The sequence below is a fragment of the Haplochromis burtoni genome, unplaced genomic scaffold (assembly GCF_018398535.1).
Source record: "Haplochromis burtoni strain Fernald_Lab_line unplaced genomic scaffold, NCSU_Asbu1 Contig_264, whole genome shotgun sequence".
NCBI lineage: Eukaryota > Metazoa > Chordata > Actinopteri > Cichliformes > Cichlidae > Haplochromis > Haplochromis burtoni.
The window spans coordinates 539,062-559,336 of record NW_024582625.1 but is presented as its reverse complement, the minus strand read 5'-3'; the positions used below and the strand labels follow the sequence as shown (position 1 = coordinate 559,336).

General features: G+C 39.6%; 1 protein-coding gene across 7 annotated transcripts in view; it reads left to right on the top strand.

The window, feature by feature from the left end:
* pclob (piccolo presynaptic cytomatrix protein b) overlaps positions 1-20,275 on the top strand; it is a 61,410-nt gene that overhangs the window by 18,721 nt on the left and 22,414 nt on the right. For all 7 annotated transcript variants that reach the window (XM_042227486.1, XM_042227483.1, XM_042227485.1 and 4 more), the window contains 4 exons: positions 31-444; positions 1,265-2,242; positions 10,423-11,280; positions 11,749-18,487. In XM_042227486.1, coding sequence (XP_042083420.1) covers positions 31-444; positions 1,265-2,242; positions 10,423-11,280; positions 11,749-18,487 — 8,989 coding nt within the window. The remainder of the gene's footprint in view (positions 1-30; positions 445-1,264; positions 2,243-10,422; positions 11,281-11,748; positions 18,488-20,275) is intronic.

Sequence of the window (20,275 nt, the reverse complement as noted above, 5' to 3'; positions counted from 1 at the left end):
CCTAAAACTACACCACCAACGCCACGTAAAATGTCCACCACAGCCAGTGTCACTCCTAAAACTACACCACCAACGCCACGTAAAATGTCCACTACAGCCAGTGTCACTCCTAAAACTACACCACCAGCCTCTCCTAAAACATTACCTGCAAAGGACACCAAACCACCGCCTGTCCAGAAAACAGAGGAGAAGAAACCAGAGAAACCACAGCAGGATAAGACTCCTTCAACAGTTCAAGCCAAAGTGGACAAAGTTCCATCAGAGCCCCCTAAGGTGCCAGTAGACACCCAAGGTGCTTCAAAAGCAGATCAGTCTGTCTGCCCACTCTGTAAGGTGAAACTTACAGTGGGCCCCACAGATCCTCTTAACTACAACACTTGCACAGAATGCAAGACAACTGTCTGCAATCAGTGTGGCTTTAATCCAGTACCAGATGATTTAAAGGTATGCAACTTTCTGTTTATTGTTGCCCTTTTTGTAGTTTTCATATTTTTGTCACTCAATTATTGTGGGTCCTACTAAATCAAGTATTACTTGATTTACAAAACAATCCAGCCATAACAGCTTTATGAATATTTAACTGATGTTAATCTGAATTTAATCTAAATCTAAAGACTTAATCTAAATTATTGGTAATAAATTGCCTGAATTGGCTTAATTTTTGCCATTTATCTCCAGTAAAATGCACAAATTATAGGAAGAATTTGAACACCAAATTTGAGAAATAATTTGTTAAAATATAGATGTTTTATTTTTCAAGAGACATCGAAAACATGTTGCATACCCCAATTTGAGACTGTAACTTTTGAAACTCACATTTGGAGAAGAATTATCAGATTGAGTTGATAAAAGCTACGCTACTCTGAGTCAAAAAATATAAAAAAAAGTAACAAAGCTGGGCATTATAGAAAAGCTTTTAAAACAATACAGGAGCTCTCACAGTTCCTATTGTTTGAAAAAACAGTTCGCCTCTGATTTTTTTTTTATAATTATGCCTTATTAAAATTGCATTAAAAGAAAATAAAAACTACATTACACTGGTAAAACAGTTTGAGAAATTAAACACATTTTATTTTTCAATGATCATGATTTGTTTGTATAAATGAATCCCCTTTGAATATATGCACGTTACATTAGTAACCTTGATATCATTGGATATTCTTTGTGCTTTAAAATCATTGCACCTTCATCTGATTTCAGAACACTGTTATTGTTTTTTTATTTATTGGACAGTGATTTATGCTTTCCATTACACTTGTTCCAGGTAAAGGAATGGCTTTGTTTAAACTGCCAGATGCAGAGAGCCCTTGGAGTATCTGAAGCCATTGAACCTACTGTGGTGAAACCCCAGCCCATGCCAAGCAAGGTTTCTACACCTCCTCGTTCTGAACAGAAGGACACACCGACATTAGTCCAGAAGGAGAAAGCTGCAGAGTATGCAGATGTCCAAAAAGAGGCTACTCAAATAGTTCAACCCAGAAAAGAAATTCTCAAAGGTGAGGCTCCAGTGCCAACTGCAGTCCAAAGGATGGACAAAGCACAGCAAGATTCTAAGGAAAAGGCACAAGGACATGCTCAGAATGTGGCCAGCCAGCCAAAGCTTGTGGAAAACCCCCCACAAGGACAGATTTCACAACCTACAAAGCCAGAAGTAAAGTCAGGTTTCGCAAAACAAGAAGCTGGCAAACTACCACAACAGCCATCAAAGCCATTGACCCAATCTCCCAAGCCTGCCCCACCACCAGCTCAACCAGCGAAACAGGAGTCTGGTGGTTTCTTTGGCTTTGGTGCCCCTAAACCTACTGTTCCAAAGCCTGCTGAGTCAGTGACTGGGAAGATGTTTGGTTTTGGTTCATCAATTTTAAGTTCTGCATCTACATTGATAACCTCGGCAGTTCAGGATGAACCTAAAGTTACACCACCTACTCCACGGAAGATGTCCACTACAACAAGTGTCAGCCCTAAACCTACACCTCCGGTTTCTCCTAAGATGCCCCCAGTAAAGGATAGTAAACCACCGGCAACACAGACACCTGATCCACTTCAACAGGCCAAGGCTACACCATTAGCACAGGACAAAGTGCTTCAGGTTGCTCCTAAAGAAGGTCTGTCTACCTGTCTGCTCTGTAAGGTCAAACTCAATGTGGGAACGAAGGAGCCACCCAATTACAACACCTGTACTGAATGCAAGAACATTGTCTGCAATCTTTGTGGATTTAACCCCATGCCTCATACAGCAGTGGTAAGTACAAAAATACTCTTGAATACACATATTAATGTTTCAGTTACAATTTACAGAAAAAAAGGAGTTTTTTCATCAGCTGATATGCCTTATGTTCAACTGGCAGGAGGAATCATTATCATGATCATGTCTTTTTGCATTAATAAATATTAAAATAAGGTGCTTTTGTCACAAAAGCACCTTATTTTAATATTCAGTGTTTCCATTGGGGAGCCAAACATGAGTAAGAGCACCACAGAGTGATAGTGAAGTGGCCATGTTGCTCCATTTGCACACTTTTCAACATAATTTATTTCAGTGGCTTCTTATTTTATATAAAACAAATTGTTCCAGTACAAAAGTTTTGGTCAGGCACATTGTTGGCTTTCATGTAAAAGTTGCATAAAATCGAATATAAGAACACTCACGTTTTGGCAATGCATCTGAGACATGTTAATGAGCATTTTAATGACTTTACAAGTGTTTGGTAGTCCTAATGCTGTGATTTATCAGTACAGTAAGTTTGTATCCTTACTACACTTTCTGTTTATGTGGTGTTTCTTGTGCTATTAAATATTGGTTTGGAGTGTTCAGGCTGCACCAACATATTTTAGCACATTTTTACTCTGAGGAATATTCCTTTCTGTTGCAAAGGGTGGAAAAACATAGACTGACTGTCATAAAGCTTTTTATTCCTTCTGAAAATAGAGCACACCCGAGGCAGCATTTTGCTCTGTTGTTTGATTTTCTTGACAAAGAAAATAAAATACAAGTGGAGTAGAATATTAGATGAAGGTGCCACAGCAGCTAGAATCTGATGAGAACTTTAATTTATATGTATTTTCAGACTTTGATTTTGAAGAGCTGTCTGTGTCCATTCAGTTTATTATGTCTTAGTGTTTGGAATAATTGCAATGTAAAACAAAGCATACCAAAACTACACTCTCTCTAACTGCTGTGGTTCTCTCTCCACGGAAGATGCCAGGGTTATTACATAACTGCTCATGAGGAGAGTGCTTCAGCTGGCCAGGAGCACTGAAAATGTATTAAAGTGATTGACGGTTGTGCAACCGCATTAGCGAGATGGGATCTACTGCCATAGGAGACCCGGGTCCAGGGAATCTCCATCCCCCATAAGAGATTTGAGATGGCAAAGCCCTGTGATATGCCAATAAGTAGAGTTGAAACAGATTAAGTCCAGCAAAACAGTGCAGTACATTAGAAGAGCAGACATTTCTTATCAGGCCACCTGCTCTCACACGCAGCAGTGGCTCCATGTAATTCAACAATTTCCTCTTCGTTTTGGTGACATGAATATACGCGTGTACCTGCTTTGTGACTTACCCACGCACATACAACGTGTAGCTGAATGAAATGTGCAGTGCCGTCTACTCTTTCTTTGTGAAATCCTAGACTTTACTATAATTAAGTGAACAAATACCACAACGCTTTTTTTAATCTCCTGAGATGTGGATTTAAGAGTTGATGCTGTAATTTGTTCTGGCACACTCAGACCTGAATCTTTTTTTCTTTCATTTTCCCAGTGACAGATAACCTAGAATGACATGTGCCATTTATGCAATTGACACTTGTCACTTTTTTCGTTGACACAACAAAATGGTAATAACCTGGAGCTTGAATTTGGATTGTGTTCTGGGGGCTGGGGGGATGTGAGTCAGAGTTTGCTGCTTTGGGTGTACAATGCACATGTTTTTTTTTCCAAATATGTGATGAAAACAGAAAAAGCTTCAGTATGACTGGATAGGACGATAGGATGCCATATTTGCTGCTGTCCTATGACCTGCTTTGTCCAAAATGGGTGTGTTCACCAGTTTACTATCTGGTTTTTTTTTAGCCCCCTTTTAAAATATCAAAAAGTAATGTTTGAAAGAAGAGGAGGCAAAGTGAGTGCCATCAGCAAGTCTATTCATTTTTTTCCGTTTGCCTGTTCTGCTTCAGCTGATGCCATCAAAAGCCTGGGAGTGACTGTTGTCTGACAAGTAGGGCACACGTGTGTTGTGCTTTGCTAGCTAAAGCTTAGAGTGTGACAGCTGTGACAGTATGAATGATGATTCCTCTATTTTCTGTGTTACCACTGGTTTAAAATAGAATATTTGTTCAGCTTTACCAGTACAAAAGCCCCACATTATTACTGTCCATTTAAATTGGTTTACTATGAGACCCAGTAGTTGCCTCAAGGTAAGACAGTACTGTCAAGGTACAGAGGAGTACCTTGACATTGCTATGTTAAGTTGCTACATTTCAGCTAATAGGAAGAAAAAAATTAATCATTCTAGAAAGAGTTGTGTGATATATAGCTATTTTTGCATGATTTCACAATTTTATGGTGTTAAAAAGTAATCAGTCAGCAGGCTAATTAATGTTTTTTAAATTATTATTTTTTGCGGGGTAGTTCAATATTGTGGTAAATGGTCTGATTCTCATATAGCACTTTTCTACTCTTCCGAAGTACTCAACGCACTATATACAACATGCCTCATTCACCCATTCACACAAGCACTTCTAAACTAAACTCAAGTGCAAACTAATCTACACACACACTACATTCACACTCCGATGAACGCATCAGAGGGCAACTTGGTTCTTGCCCAAGAATATTTGACATGCAGACTGGGGAAGCCAAGGATCAAACCACCAACCTTCCAATCAGTAGCTAATCTGCTCTACCTGAGCTACAGTCACCGCTATGTGAGCATAACTTCATGTATGAAAATCTCACATGCATAAGCTTAATGATGCGGTCCAGCATTAAAGAGGTGACAACAACAAGTCTGTAAACGCTGAAGCTGTTGAATGTTCTTTAAGAATTTCCCAGTTTAAATTCATGAAAGTTGAAGCAATGGAAATTAGTCACAAGATCCAACATTTATCAAAGAAGGCCACCTTTGGAGTGCATGTGCCACCCTTGGCAACCATCAAAAAATGGTCTTCACTTAATTTTGAACTTAAATGGAAATTTAAACTTCTGGAGGCGTGATGGCTGTTTCTGGTTTATGTCAGGTGTCGAGAGTAATCGCTGGTGGGCGTATTGAATTAGTCACTGAATGTCACATTGCAAAGTAAATGCATCTCAGTTGCATTTTCACATTTCTTTTGCATTTCATTGACAATCAGAAGACCAACTATTAGAAAAAAAAACATCCACTAACTCTCAGTGAGCAGCCATGATATGTTAGAGCAGGTAAACTGATGATGTTGTTTACTATTGTGTTAGCTGGTATGTTATTCACTAACACACAGTGAAACAGAGAGCAGATGTAAGCATTTTTTTTTGCTCTGACTTGCAAATTATAGGGAAGGACTTGCTCTAAATTTGTAAAAGTAGCTATGAAAACACCGAACAGGAAAGGCTTGGTTTACAAAACATAGAGGGAGTTTAACTCCTTGGTGCTATGTTACAAAGCAAATACTCAAAATTATACTTAACCTGTTATTACTTCATTTTACAGAGTTAGTTAATAATTAAAAATTGTATTAATGCTTAAAGTATCTAAATATAAATATAGAAATGAATAATAAGTAACATGAATGAAATGCTTGTAAATTCCACATCATCTCAAGATGCGTGCTCTCTCCTGTACTGACAGTGATTAGGGGTTATATGTTAATATATGATCATTTCTAAGAGCTTCTTTAGTTCAGATGCTTTAATTCTTTTCTATAAACAAGAATCGTAGAAAATATATTTGGAATTTGGAAACACTGATGTTTCTGTATCAGTAATTTTGTGCCTGCATTTATTCATTGCTTTAAAAAATATTATTCTATTCATCTATTTGTGTTTGTAGCTTATAGCTTTAGTTTGTAACATTTCCTTCTAATGCTGCAACACCCTCTTACCACTGGTCCCACAACAGTCTTTATCCCCACTGCACTCTGCCATCAAATGAAACTTTGCTGATGCACCAGTTGTCACAATGGAAAAAGCATGGGCATATTTCATTGTCTTTAGAGTGAGTCACTGTGGTTATTACAGATTAGTAGGTCAACATTCTGTATTATCAGAGTGCGTGATTTATGAGAAACCCTGCTCTGTGGGGGCTGCTGGAAGCCAAGTATATTAGCAAGCTACAGCCTTTGCTAAAGGTGCTTGCCAGAAAATCAATAAGAGCCTTACTAGATCCGACACATCAGCAGGAAAGCACAGAAGAAAGGCTGAGAAATAGTGAGTCCTTGAATCTAGCTATGTTAAGATACATTTCAGCACCACCACGATAAGTTATGATAGGTGTCTAAGAAGTGACAAATAATATTCATTATTAAAACAATATAAAAAAATTGTTTCATTCGTCTAAAAATGCAAGACTAAAACATTTTTGGTCTTTGGAGCACTTTGATTAATGTGTCTTTGCTGAACCAGTCACCTTTCATCCCAAACACTACCATGACCTAAGAGTACTGAGGATCCATTGAGAGTTATCAGAACAGATCTGGCAAATGTTTTTATTTAACATACATAAATACCAGTAAAAGTATTTTAACATCTCACATTTTGAATGACATAATTTATTTGTCTTTTTGTTTAAATGATTTGAACAGGGAAATGATTTCATAAGCTCAGCAGATCTAGCTTAATGCAGCATACCTGTGTGTCAAGAGCCTATTTTCCTTACTGCTGTCATTGTCAATGTCTGATAATCCAGCTCAGAGGCTAATCGTGTGGAGCAGTCTCTCCCACAGCTCTCTGCTATAAGCTCCTGCTCTTTGCTCATAAAATAGATTTAATTAAACAAAAGAATGTTGGCAACTTTCCAAGCCCTGTGGCTCTGATGCATGACTCTGAAGCAGTGACTGGCGCTAGTGGGGGATGTGAAGGGTCTTTTTTGTTGACGGAAGTGCTTTTTTTTCTGCCTTGCTGTCAGATTTTGCATTAGGAGGTTAAATGACTTATCAGGTTCTAGACTGGTGCAGTGAGGGGTGTACTTGTTTATCACAGCTGCCTTGTCCACCATTTAATACGCAATGCAAAAGTGAGTTGCTTTGTTTACATTCTTCCTGCAATTTGTCAGTACATGCATTCATCACTTCGGTTGAAAAAGATCAATTAATACAATTCAGACCAGTGTAATACTATTACCTGAAGATGGCGTGAACCGTATTAGATTGTCGGCAAGTAGCTTTGTCACAACCTCTGTGTTGTGAATATGTTTTAATTTCAGTTTGCAGTTATCTTTACTAAAGACAATCCACAGAGGGTAACTAATAAATTGATGCTGACTAATAGAATATCAGAAATATTACAACTGTAAACATCTCCTGTAATCAATGATTGTAAAATGTATCTGATTTTATATCCATCTTCGAACTAAAGTTAAGATTGCTTATGACTACTTGCGATTTCATCTCCTTGAAAATGACAAATGGCACAGGTGTTTATACACAGGAAAAATTGTATTCATTTTAGTATACATTAGTTATAAAGATAATCAGCTGCCTCCCATCAGACCATATTGTAATGGGTCTACAAGATGATCAAACAAACAGGAAGAGCAGAAGTTTATGATTATTAATTTATCCTCTGAATGGCCTTGGTAGTGACATGAAATTGCTGATTAGCATGCACATGTCTTGTAAGCAAGACAGAGAAGAATATGGAGCATGGAAGGACATGTTGGGATTATATTAGAATACTTGAACTAACCCTAACCTTTAGATTTAAAAGGTTTTTCAGCAGATATTCTATATTCTTGATGAATTGTTCTCAGCAAATATGGGTTTTAGATGAACCTCCTGGTAGTTAGTGTTTGATCAACTTCAAAGGTAAACATCACTGAAGCTGAACTCGCATCAGATCACACGAAACTGAGACTCAAATCATTTTGTGTTTAACACAATTATCAGCATCATACACTCTGCTGATGAGGTATTATTTGTTACTGTTGGTAACAAATGGGATTATCATCCTCCTGACTGAATCACGACTCACTGAACAAAAACATCTCACTGTCAGGCAAACTGAATGCATCAGTATCAGATTTTCCTCTAAGTCTAGCATTTTTTCCCCATTTTTTATGGCGTTATTTATCAAAGATTATGTTAATGTGTTCTCACTGGCTGTAATTTTGTTTTCAATTAATATTTCTCAGTTAGAAACAAAACACGCTCATGCAGTTTATCATATTCATCTTGCAGTGTTACTGCTGCCTACACTTTCTGAATATAAACACTTCCTTGCATGCTCTGTTTGCAGTAGATGTACGCTATCAGTCTTCAGTGGTAGTTCTGGAAATTTACAAGCAATAATTATACAATTTAGTGGGACAAAATACACAAACAAGATGGGTATTTTAAAAGCTCAGTTTCACAAGTAAAATGAAAGAGAAAAAAACAAAGTAACTGTGTTACTAGTTTATGAATTACATGGGCATTGTTATGCATATATGACCACTGTATTAGCATAATTATGATATTCTAAATGTATATACACTAAACAGTATATGTAGTATGGGTCTAATACATTAAACCATGGATGAAGTAATTAAAACTTTGTGGTGTTTCACAGGATATGTGTGTGTTATAAACTCCCCCTCTGTCCTATATGAGAGCAGCTCTCCCTGACTCTGCAGAGGCAGGCGCATTGCTGTGATTTGGTCTGCTAGGTTGCTAGTACAGACACAGTGCTTAATGTATTGGCAGCTTATGGCATTGGTCCTCTTTAGCTGTCCATTAATGGAGCTTAGATGTGATAGGAAATGTCTTCAGAGGAGTACATTTTGAAGTAATAGCATTCCTTATAAAATGAGATTAGGTTTTTTGCAAGGTAAGCATTCTATTGCTGTTTCATGTGTAATGTACGGTCTACTGTAACAGTACTGAGCATGTTTATATTATTTTATTAAGAAGTTTAAAAATCTAAGTCTGTTTTTCAGCATTGATAGCTGATTACTGAATTTAGATCACTTAGAGTGCTATGGTATTACTCAGCATCCAAAACTGTATTGTATTGACTATAATATTTGTCTATGTGAAAACCATCAGGAATTATCATGTCTTAGTCTAAAACACATAATTTGGAACTTTTATTACTTGCAAACGTACTTAACAGGAAAAAGTCTAGACATCACACGACTGAGTTCATCAAGTATTTTTGCTTTTTGTTGTTTTGTGCTTGTTGTTTTTCTTCAGTGTTTTTCTTTGTTTTTGCTTTTCCTTTCAGTAAAGACATAAAGCAGCCTGATTCAAGTAATTTGGCACTATTTTCAGCAAATTGTCTTTCTGAAAGCAGTTTAAAAAGAAATAAAGTCTGAGGCGAGGCTTTTGTAAAATGAGATTGATAATGATTCAACTTACATAAGCCCTTCTTTTTCTTTAATAGTTCCACTTTGTATGAAAAATAACCTTTCTGTCTAATTCAGCCTGGCCAGGTTACTTTTGACCGTGGACTCTTTTTTTTTTATGTGTATGGATGAAATGACATATAAAACACAAGATTCTGTATCATCATAACAGAAAACAGAAAAAATGCATGCACAAAAAAACTGAGTTCTGCACACAGTGGGGTAATTTACTGTGATCTTAATGCAGGATTTTAATGAGCACCTGACATGTAACAAAGTTTAGTGTTGTCAGTGCTCAGATTTAGTCTGTTGTTATTTGAGCCGATATAATTCCCTTTCTTAAACAGTGAAGGTAACGGGCTAATAATTAGTTAGGCACAGTTAAATATATATTACAGAATAGATATCCTTTTTTTGTGTAATGTCTCAATGGGCTAGCCAAACAATTACTCAACAATTTCTTTGTTCTGCTAGCTTGGTTTTAGAGCGCTGTTTTTCTGTGGCATTGGTACACACATGGAGACATCCCACCTAAATACCAAGTACTAATTTAGTCATAAATTCCAGACAGTTTCATTTTAATTATTACTAATAATTTAAGGTATAATACTTTATTTAAGTAGGCTCTAAGTCAAGATTTTAAATCATTATGCAGGGCCATCCATATACATATCATCAGGTACTAGTCCAGAAGCTAATGAAAAAGCAGTGGTGTGAAGCATGACAAAGAAGCTAATTCATTCATGACTTTACAACTCTGGCATAATGCTTCAGTTATCTTTTTGAACAAATAAATTCTTTGGATAAGGACCATAATTAGCCTGATTACAATAGCTCTCATTTGGTATTGTGACTTTTTATCTTAATGTGTTTCCTAATTATGTTGTTTTTGTTTGATTACAGAAGGAATGGCTGTGTTTAAACTGCCAAACTCAGAGGGCTTTGTCGGGACAGCTGGGAGACTCAGGAAAAATGCCTCAACCTTCACCTCCACCTGCCAAGTCAGAGACCCAGGCCACACCAGTAACCACAAAGGCAGAGCCCAAAACCACCTCAACGAAGTCAGAGACCAGGCCTGGACCCACAAAATCACAACCCACCCCCGTGCCTGTTGAGACAGCACCAACAGTTTCAACCATAAAAGCAAATGTAGAATCAACATCTCTCAAAATGGAAACAATGCTTACAGCAGCGTCTACACATATTGAGCTTGAAACGACACCTTTACCCACCAAAGAAGAGGTTTTAAAGCAACCTTTGACAGAGGTAACACCAACGATTGACGTTCTAGATACAGATGTTACCAAGAAAGAAGAGGTACCAAAAACAGATTTCAGCACGACAAAATTACGCAAAACTGAAGAGTCTAAAACGGATCTTCATAAAGTTGAATTTGAAGCAGGAGTAGCTGAACCTTCTTCAGTTCCAGTTCCTGACGCTTCAGTTGTCTCTGCGTCCCCTGTCACTCCAGAGGTTGCAGTAGCTCAAGTTATTCCAGAGGCTCAGACAAAACAAGACCTGTCTGTTGCAGAGAGGATTATTAAGGTGGTAGACACTGATGATCGCACCATCCTGACAGACTCATCAAAATCTTTGCAGCAAATTATGGTGCAACCAGAGTCAAAAGAACAGCAGCAGGTGGTTATGGAAGGAGATGCAGTCACAGTTACTGACAGCAAAGAATTTGCTGATGACTCTGCTGACAAAATTACCAACATCCTCTCAACCATTGAGTCGCAACCAGTCTCTCCAAAAAGAAAAGTAAGAGTTTATCCTGTTTGTTGAAAAAAAATCTAGATTATCTAAAAGAGATAAAAAATTAAACAACAAGAGCTTTTCTCTCTGTTCTTTAGTCTTGGCTATACTTTACCTGTATAAGATTAGATGTATTTTTATATTCAAAGCACATCAGATTCCAAACTCTTGTTTTGCTAATCTTGAAAACTTTGACTTTTATCTTTCAAATTATAAGAACGTTAAAGTTGTTCACATCAGTGATGGCATTTTTATGAGTATATGGAGTAATATGGAAATTTGTACATTACAGCTCCATTTGGTTACACTGATTAACTCAAAAGGGGACAGAATCTTGTTAAGCTTGTTGGTGTGTCTTGTGCAGTAAGTTAGCTCATGACAGATCTTGGGTTCCACAGCATTAAGAGTCAACTTCATTTATTAAAGAAATGTAATCACAGGCACACTGATATGTCTTCCTTTTCACAATTTTAGGATGAAGATGAAGACAAAGAGTTCAGTAAGAAACGAAAAGACTCTCTTTCCACTGCGGAGGTGCCTACAGATGTCCCTGTAACAGCTACTAAGCCCAAATCCAAACCAGAGGGTCATGATGAAGAGCAACCTCAGATTTTACCCATATTACATGAATTGAATGATGAAATAGTGAGTGGTGCAAGCAAAGATGGTACAGATTCTTCTATACCAGCAAAGGAGGAGATAAATGCTAAAAGAAGGCGTCTAAGTTTCCAAGCAATGGATGAAAGCAGTGAAAGTGAACTCACACCCTCACCATCACCTAAAGTCCAGAGAAGGAGACTAAAGGTGAGCAATATTTCATCCAGCAGTGAGGACATCAAAACTGAGAGTGCTGACTCCTCTGTGGAAGACGAAGAGTTCATCCGCAAGCAGATAATGGGTATGGGTGATGAAGAAGAAATGTCTGTATCAGAAGATGAGAAAGAAAAGAATTTGGAGAATGTACAAGCTATAAAGGATACTGACCTTGATAATACATTGGTGACAGTCAAACCACTTTCTAGAAAAGGTAGCACAGATAATGAAGACAGCCCAGCCAGGAACAAAGCAGTCCCAAAAACTGACAGCATGACTGCTCAAAGCGTGCCTGAAACATTACCCAGAACTACTTTCAAGAAAGCAATTCCAGTCATGAGACAAAGACAAAGCACAGATGAAGAAATAGAAAGCATCACAGAATCTGTGTCAAAGGGTTCATCTAGTGTTCAAGCATCCAGTTTTACTCCAGAATCTTCACCTACATCAGCCTCCTCCCTGGAAGAGGATAGTGATAGCAGCCCTAGTCGCAGGAAACCCAGTGGGGACAAACAGTATCGCAAAGGTAAGCACAGGCAACCAACTCAGCCTCTTCCTACCATCGAAGACTCCTCTGAGGAAGAGAAGATGGGACCCCATGGACAACTACTGTCCCCACACAAAGATTCTTCCTCCACAGAGGATCTGAAAGAAGTCACAGTTATAAAGGAAACTCATAGAACATCAGGCTCTGAGTATTCTGCCAGTATAGAATCAGAATCAGAAGCCACTCAAGCTGTACAGAGAGGACGTAAACCTTCACCAACAGTCATACCATACACCCTTTCTGATCCATTTATAGAAAAGGACAGTGTGACAAAATCATTAAAGAGTGCAGAAGAAGCATACGAGGAAATTATTCAGAAGACTAAAGCTATTCCAGGAGACAGTCCACCTGATATTGAGCCACTCTATGGGGGGATGGCAATAGAGGACTATCTTTATGAATCCTTAGTTGAGGAACCTGAAATTAAAATGAGTGAATCTTGGGAAGAACCCAAAAATGATACTAGCTCTGATTCTCTCAAAAAACTCAGGTCTCCTGAGGAGGTTTATGAGGAGATGATGCAAAAGAAGAGAGAGTTGATGATGATAGAGCATGAATTTCAGCAGGCACAAAATGCCATGGAATCTTCTGCCTCAAGCGCTTCACAGGTCACTTGCCCTCCCTCATTTGCTGAAACTTGTGTAGTGACTATAGAAGAGACATACCCAACTGAAAAACTTGAAATGCCTCTTACAGAAACTGAAACTTTAAGTGACATGTCAGTAAAGAAAAAGAAGCGACCAGCCCCTCCACGCCCTTCTGAGCCCCCAAAGCGTCCTGACATAACTGTTATCCCTAGTACTCCTAGTGGGGCTATAAGTTTTGTTAGGCCTATGATTCAACAAGATCCTGCATTAAGGAAAGCATTGTTCCCTATACCAGACCTCAAGATTACTCAGTGTTCATCTGGGGAAGAAGAGGATGACAGTCTTGCAGATGACTATGGTATTGGTATTTCCTCTGACATTACCCCCAGTGATGACTCTGAGACCAAAGAAGAACCATGCATAAGCCCATCTTTGTCTGAAACTGTTGAGATGGATCCTATATGTGTAGTCTGTGAAATTCCAGAGCCAAAACCTATTCCAACTCCAATATCAGCTCCAGAACTAACTACAACACCTTCTCCTGTATCACCAGTGTCACCTCCAACCTCACCAGCTAGTGCAGATTCCAGTTTGGCCTCTAATGCTACATCTTCATCTCCATTCCAGGCTCAAACACCTCTTTCATCAGATTCAACTCCACTGTCTACACCAACACCTTCTGCTTCATTTAAAACACAATCACCTCCAGAGATCTCCTCACCACTGCCTGCCATAGATGCAGGAGTACAATCTAATGAAAACTCAGTCTCTTCTTCTCCAGTTACAGTTATAGTTACAATACCAGATGTTGTGTCTGATCCATCCAAAGCGCAAACAGCTACAGCCATTCAAGTTCAGACTTCTACAGTAGAAGCCATAACTGCATCACCTGTTGTGGTACAAATGCCAGACTTGGTTTCATCTCCATCTCAGGTTCCTGACAACATTCCAGCTATTTCACAGGTCTCAGCACCAAGTCCAGCACCTTCTGTTGTCTCCATTCATTCTACAACCCTAGTAGCAGCCCGACCTGTTGCAGTCTCGGCTCCAACATCTGCCATTCTTTCCACTTCTGTCACTCTAGTTTCAAGTCCTGAACCAGTCATAGTGCAGATGCCTGACCTGGTTTCAACCACAGCTCCCATACCAACACATCCCCCATTACCAGTCTCAGCACTTGTTACTACCCCAGCTCAAGCTGAAACTAAAGTGGTACACTCAGTCCCTGTACAATCAGCCATCCCATCAGTCAGTCCAGTGGTAGTCCCACCTCTGGCTCAAACTGCCCAGATGCCTTCAGCAGCAACAGCTTCAACTACTATAGTCAAAAAGAAGGTCCCGCCTCCTCCTCCCCCTCGATCTACTTCGGTATCATTACCTGAAACTAATAAAGATGTTCCTTTTGTAAAACCTGTTGAGCATGCCACTCGGACTACATCACCTATGGGAACCACAGCTGTTGGACAGCCAATGCAATCTGTTGTTGTGGATATCCAACCAAGAATGGAAGCCATGAAATCAGATGGTGGAGTTGTACCTCAGTTAGTAACACCAAATAGACAGGGGCATGTAGTTATCATTGTCCCCAGTGTAGAGAACAAAGCTTTGATTGAACAAGCCAGAAACCAAGGTATACCTAGCAAAGGGCCAATATTTTTCATTGCTTCTGCTCCATATGGTAGCCAAGTAGCCCCACATTCTGCTTCAGATGTGTGCAGTACAGATATATCTTCACTTCCTACTAAGGTGGCAACAGTGCAGGAAGTTGTAGCTCCACCCATTTCACCTAAAGTTATAGACACAGTAGAAGTACCCATTACAGTTTCTAGTCCAACACCTCCATCCACTTTACCCAAACCAACTGTTCCAAAGCAATCAGTTCCCACTCCAGTGACAACTGCTAAAGCAAATTTCACACCAGTTTTTTCTGCAGCTTCTATTCCTAGTCAGACTACCAAGCCTCCTCCACCCATACCACCTAAACCTGTATCAATTCCAGCTGGACTGGTTTTCAGTCATAAACCAGGAGAGAGTGTCAAGCCACCTCCTGTAGCTCCCAAAGCGGCAACCCTCCCCAGGACAAAAGAACCTCCAAAGGCTCTATCACTTAGTCTGACAAGACCTGTGGAGTCTAAGTTGGGTGCAACATCTCCTAAATCACCTGTATCTCCAAGACATGCGAAATGTTTACAAACCTATGTAGTGATAACGCTTCCATCAGAACCTGGTTCACCAACAGAGTCCATAACTGTCCAAGCACCTGTAAGAAGAGGGTCCATCCCTTCCACAAAAGTGTCAGGAATACGGACAACACCATCAGAGCAGAAAGCACCCATTGAAGTATTCTCAGCACAGGCTACAGTAAGGAGAGCCTCGGTCCCTACTGTAAGGCATCCACCTCCAATATCTGTAGCTTCAGCTGTCCCTGAACAAATGACAACTTCTGAGGTAGTAGTTTCTGAAGTCCAAGCTAAAACAGACACTATGCCATCTGTAATGCTGTCATCGCTTCCTGTAGTTGATATCGTAACATTGCCACCAGCCCAGGAAACTTCTGTCCAAGCACATACTGTGCCTTTTCCAATTAAGAAACCATTTGTGCACCAGGAGCAATCAATGACTCCACCACTGTCACAACCTAAAACACTGTCTGAGGTCATCACAGTGTCCCCAGAGCCAAAAATTCTCATTCATCCAGTCCAAGCCACAATTACAGAGATCATAACAGTTCCATCAGAAAGTTTAAGTGAAGCACTGGTTCCTCAGGCTCCCAAACCAACCATACCTGTCCAGCCAGAGCCTCTGATTGAAGTTGTTTCTACTTCATTGCAGCCTGGAGTATCTTTTGACAAACCTGTAGCCCAAGATAGACCATCTGCAACTGTTTTTGATGCACAAGCTGCAGCCCAAATTGAAATGCCACATACAGACGAGGATGTACCTACTGATGTCGTTGTTGCAGAAGCAATTTCATTAAGATCACTGATACCAGGTGTTCAGCAAATCCCTGTTGAGCATCCACTTACAGTATCTGAAGCAATGACTCATTCGAAAGATCAAGAATTGGCCACAGGTTTTAACTATAGCTGGACCATTTCTGAACCCTCACCTGTTCTACAAACTATTCAACCTTCAGAAGTTCTGCCTGCAGTGACAGAACATCTGCCTACTCAGAAACCACTTCTTGTAGCTGAAGGGGTTTCCCTCCCTACCAAGTCTGATGTACTCACAGAAGTTATTACAACTGATGCAGCTGTTAGAATACCAGAGATAGCAATGGTACATCCATTACCGCATCATCAACCTGTGGTAAGTGAAATTACCCCTGTTGAGTTAATGCCATTAACTATAGAAGATAAGAAGATATCTCCTACAGCTGCTGAGGAAACACCATCACCTCTTATCATGGAAGTTGAACACATAGTTACACATCCAAATATACCTCCTCATATATATATTCCAAAGGTCTGTGAAGGAATAACATCCTCAGTTATGACACATTCAGTGCCACCACTGGCATTGCAACCTCAATTTGAGCCTCCTACACAAATTATAACTAAGGATGCTGATCTCATAGCTTCTTCAATATCATCATCCATGATACAACCTCAGGCTGGGCCTGGAATGCCAGTTATGACAACTGAGGAAACCACCCATAAGAGGAGGACATCCATATCTTCCATAGTACAGCCAACATATGCCACAACTGAAAGATTTACTTGTCCTACAGAGTATGAAATGCCCAGACAAGTGGTTACAGCTGAAGCCTTTGCTGCCACCAGAAGAGAATCCATAACCATGCAGCAACCATACCAATTAGCACAGGTAGTAAACCTGCCAGCTGAAAAAGATGTTTCTAATGATGGTTATGCTGTTCAGCTCCCCTACAGAAGAGAATCTATTCCAGAACGCCAACCACATGCATTGACTTATTCATCAGAATATGATCACCCTGTGGAGCTAATAACCACTGAGGAATACACCGCGAGGACCTCACGGCCCACAGTGCAAGACATTCCACAGAATGTTTCTCCAGTCACCATCACTAAAATTCAGCAAGAGTCTATTGAAAGCCAGGAGATAAGAGGAGCAGAAAAGGTGGTCTCTAGTATGAGCCATATGTATTCAGCTTCAATTTCCACCTCAGGCCAGCCACCTGAAAGCCTTCCTAGCCTAGTTACTCAAGTAGTTACCACTGAGGTCCAGAGGACCACTGTTTCTGTTGTCCATGAAAGACTTCCACAGGTCCCTCCACCTAGTGTAGCAATAACTATACAACCAGACATTGCTAAAGTCCAACCTGTACCCAAACAGAATGGTAAAATATATCCTGGTGATGTTATTGATTTACGTACAATGAAGGTTGGTATAAAGATGACTGAGCAAGGCATGGACCTGACTCCGCCTGAATCAAGTCGACAGTCTTTTTCAAGTGACTCTAGTGGCCGTCAAATTACAGCAGTACAGCCGGAGATAGTAAATCTTAGTCCAGCAATTACCCCAGCAACCACACTGTCTGTTGTCACTGACAGCATCACAATTGTCACATGCACAGCTACTATTGCTTCATATAGCAACACTCCGGCAGAGAAACCGCTTGATTTGCAAGGTCCCGTTACATCATTGCCACTATCCCTCACAACATACAAACCATTTGAGCCCTTAGCACAGATCGTATACAGACCTGTTAGCACCCAACCCATGCTGAGTGCTGTAGCATCCACAGCTCAAGATATACCAATTAATCTTTCCTTTGAAGCTCTTGTGTCCTCTGGAGCAAAACAGCCATTGACCTCAGTCCCCACACTTCTCAGCAATGGAGGGCCTGTCCTTTCTCTAGAGGCCACAGAGGCCATGGATCTGACAAACTACAAACCAATGAGAGCTGTGGTAGCATTGTCTGGTACAAGTCCAGGAGTGGTGACCACTGTTGTAGAGGATGATGGGACCCCAATGGACCTTACAGCAGGAAGGCATAGTGTTTGCTGTGATGTAATTTACAAGCTACCATTCACGGGATCATGCAGAACACAGCCTCCAGTTACAAGCCAGCCTGATAACCGTTTTGGCTACAGAGATGACCACTATCAATATGATAATGCTGGACTGTATAGTATCAAAGGAACTAATGGCATAAAAGCATCAGTGTCTGAAACCAATTTGACAGAGGCAGGACTGTTTTCCATGGTTCCTAAAAGTGACTATGACTACCTCAGTGGCTCTTCAGATGGCGCTATAGACCTCACTGCAGCTAAACTTTCTGCTGGTGAGTATGAGAGTACTTCTGCATGGTTTGTCTTTTTTACTTCGGTGTTTTCTTTTTTTGAGGGGGGGAGTGGGCTTCCATTGGCTTGAATCAAGCTTTTAAAATGCCTCTGCATGACATATAGTATGTTTTTACAGTTCAGTTCTTTCTGAAGATAAACATATTATTTTTCCTGGAAGTTTATTATTTCATGTTTGCTTGCATACTGTTTCCAAAAAAGTTAGGACACTAGCTTTACTTTGTTGTCTGGGTCAACTTTGTTAGTGAGAGACAGAGGGAGGCGCTGAAAGGTTGCTCCAATGGAGAAAAACACAAACACAGTTTACAGTTAATAGCTTACTTACAACTGGGCTACACTGCCCATGAGGCTACATTCTTTAGGGCTATGCCTGTAACACTCTGCCTATTGCCTTCACATTATATAACTTTTTTCAAATATTTCGCCGCATCATTATACGAGCTGCAAGTAGGGGTGACATGGGCTGCGAGATTGAGACAGAGGAATTAGAGCCTCTTAATACGTGTTTCGTTTGGGTTTCCACCAGGGTGGAATTACCACAAATAGAGAGGGGACAACATAACGTATGAAACAGGAAAAGATCGCCGTGTAATCCCTTTAATTCAACAAAGTAACTGTATTCTGAATACCACCTTTTTAAACGGTAACTGTAACGGAATACAGTTACTCATATTTTGTATTTTAAATACGTAACGCCGGTACATGTATTCCGTTACTCACCAGCACTGCATATATGCCAATTTTAAATTTAATGCCAGCAACATGCTTTATAAAAGCTGGAAGGACATAGTTTGAGGAATATCTCATAACAAATTAGGAAAATTATTATTCGATCAGGGTAAAAAAGATAACTCTACCAACTGTGGTATATAATATCATTAGAAGATTCTGATAATTTGAGAAAAATTGACAATAAATGCCCTTTATCTTTAAGACAGAAATAGACAAAGAACATACAAAGATGTGTTCTGTAATTTCACAAATTAAAAAAATATTTTGATTCATAGATTCAGTTCCATTTTATTATACTTATATAGCGCCAAATCACAATACTTACCTCCAAGTGCTTTATATTGTAAGGTAAAGACAATAATACATAGAAAACAGAGAAAACCCAAACAATTATATGAATATCTATAAGCAAGCGCGTCAGTGGGAAGGAAAAACTGTCTTTTAACAGGAAGAAATCTGCAGTAGAACCAGGTTGAGGGAGAGGCAGCCATCTGTCCTGATCACTGGGGGGTCAAGCGAGAAAGAGATTAATAATAACTAATGTGTATAGACACATGGTGAGTAAAAAGATGAGTAAAGAAAGACACTCAATGCATCATGGGAAGCCCCTAGCAGCCTAGACATTGCACCGTAACTAAGGGAAGATTCAACCCTAACTATATGCTTTATCAAAAGGAAAAGTAAGCCTAATCTTAAAAGTAGAGAGCGTTTCTGTCTCCTGAAGATGTTGTGTACTCTAGGCTAAAGCAGCCATTGACCACCTGGCTTGTTTTCAGCAGACACATGACAATCTGAATAGTTATAGGTTCCACTGATGCACATAGCATGGAAAACTTAATTTTTTCGAGGCACCATTAATGCTGAACAATGATTCTGTCAGTGAGAAGCTTGGTTATATCAGCAAGATAATGGAAAATTCTGTACATATTACAAAGAGTCCAAGCCTGCTGCCTGAAGGCAAGACCCGTCACCCTTTAGCACATAATAAAATTAACATAAAATTCCCTGAAGTGATTACCAACTAAAATTCGATTTCA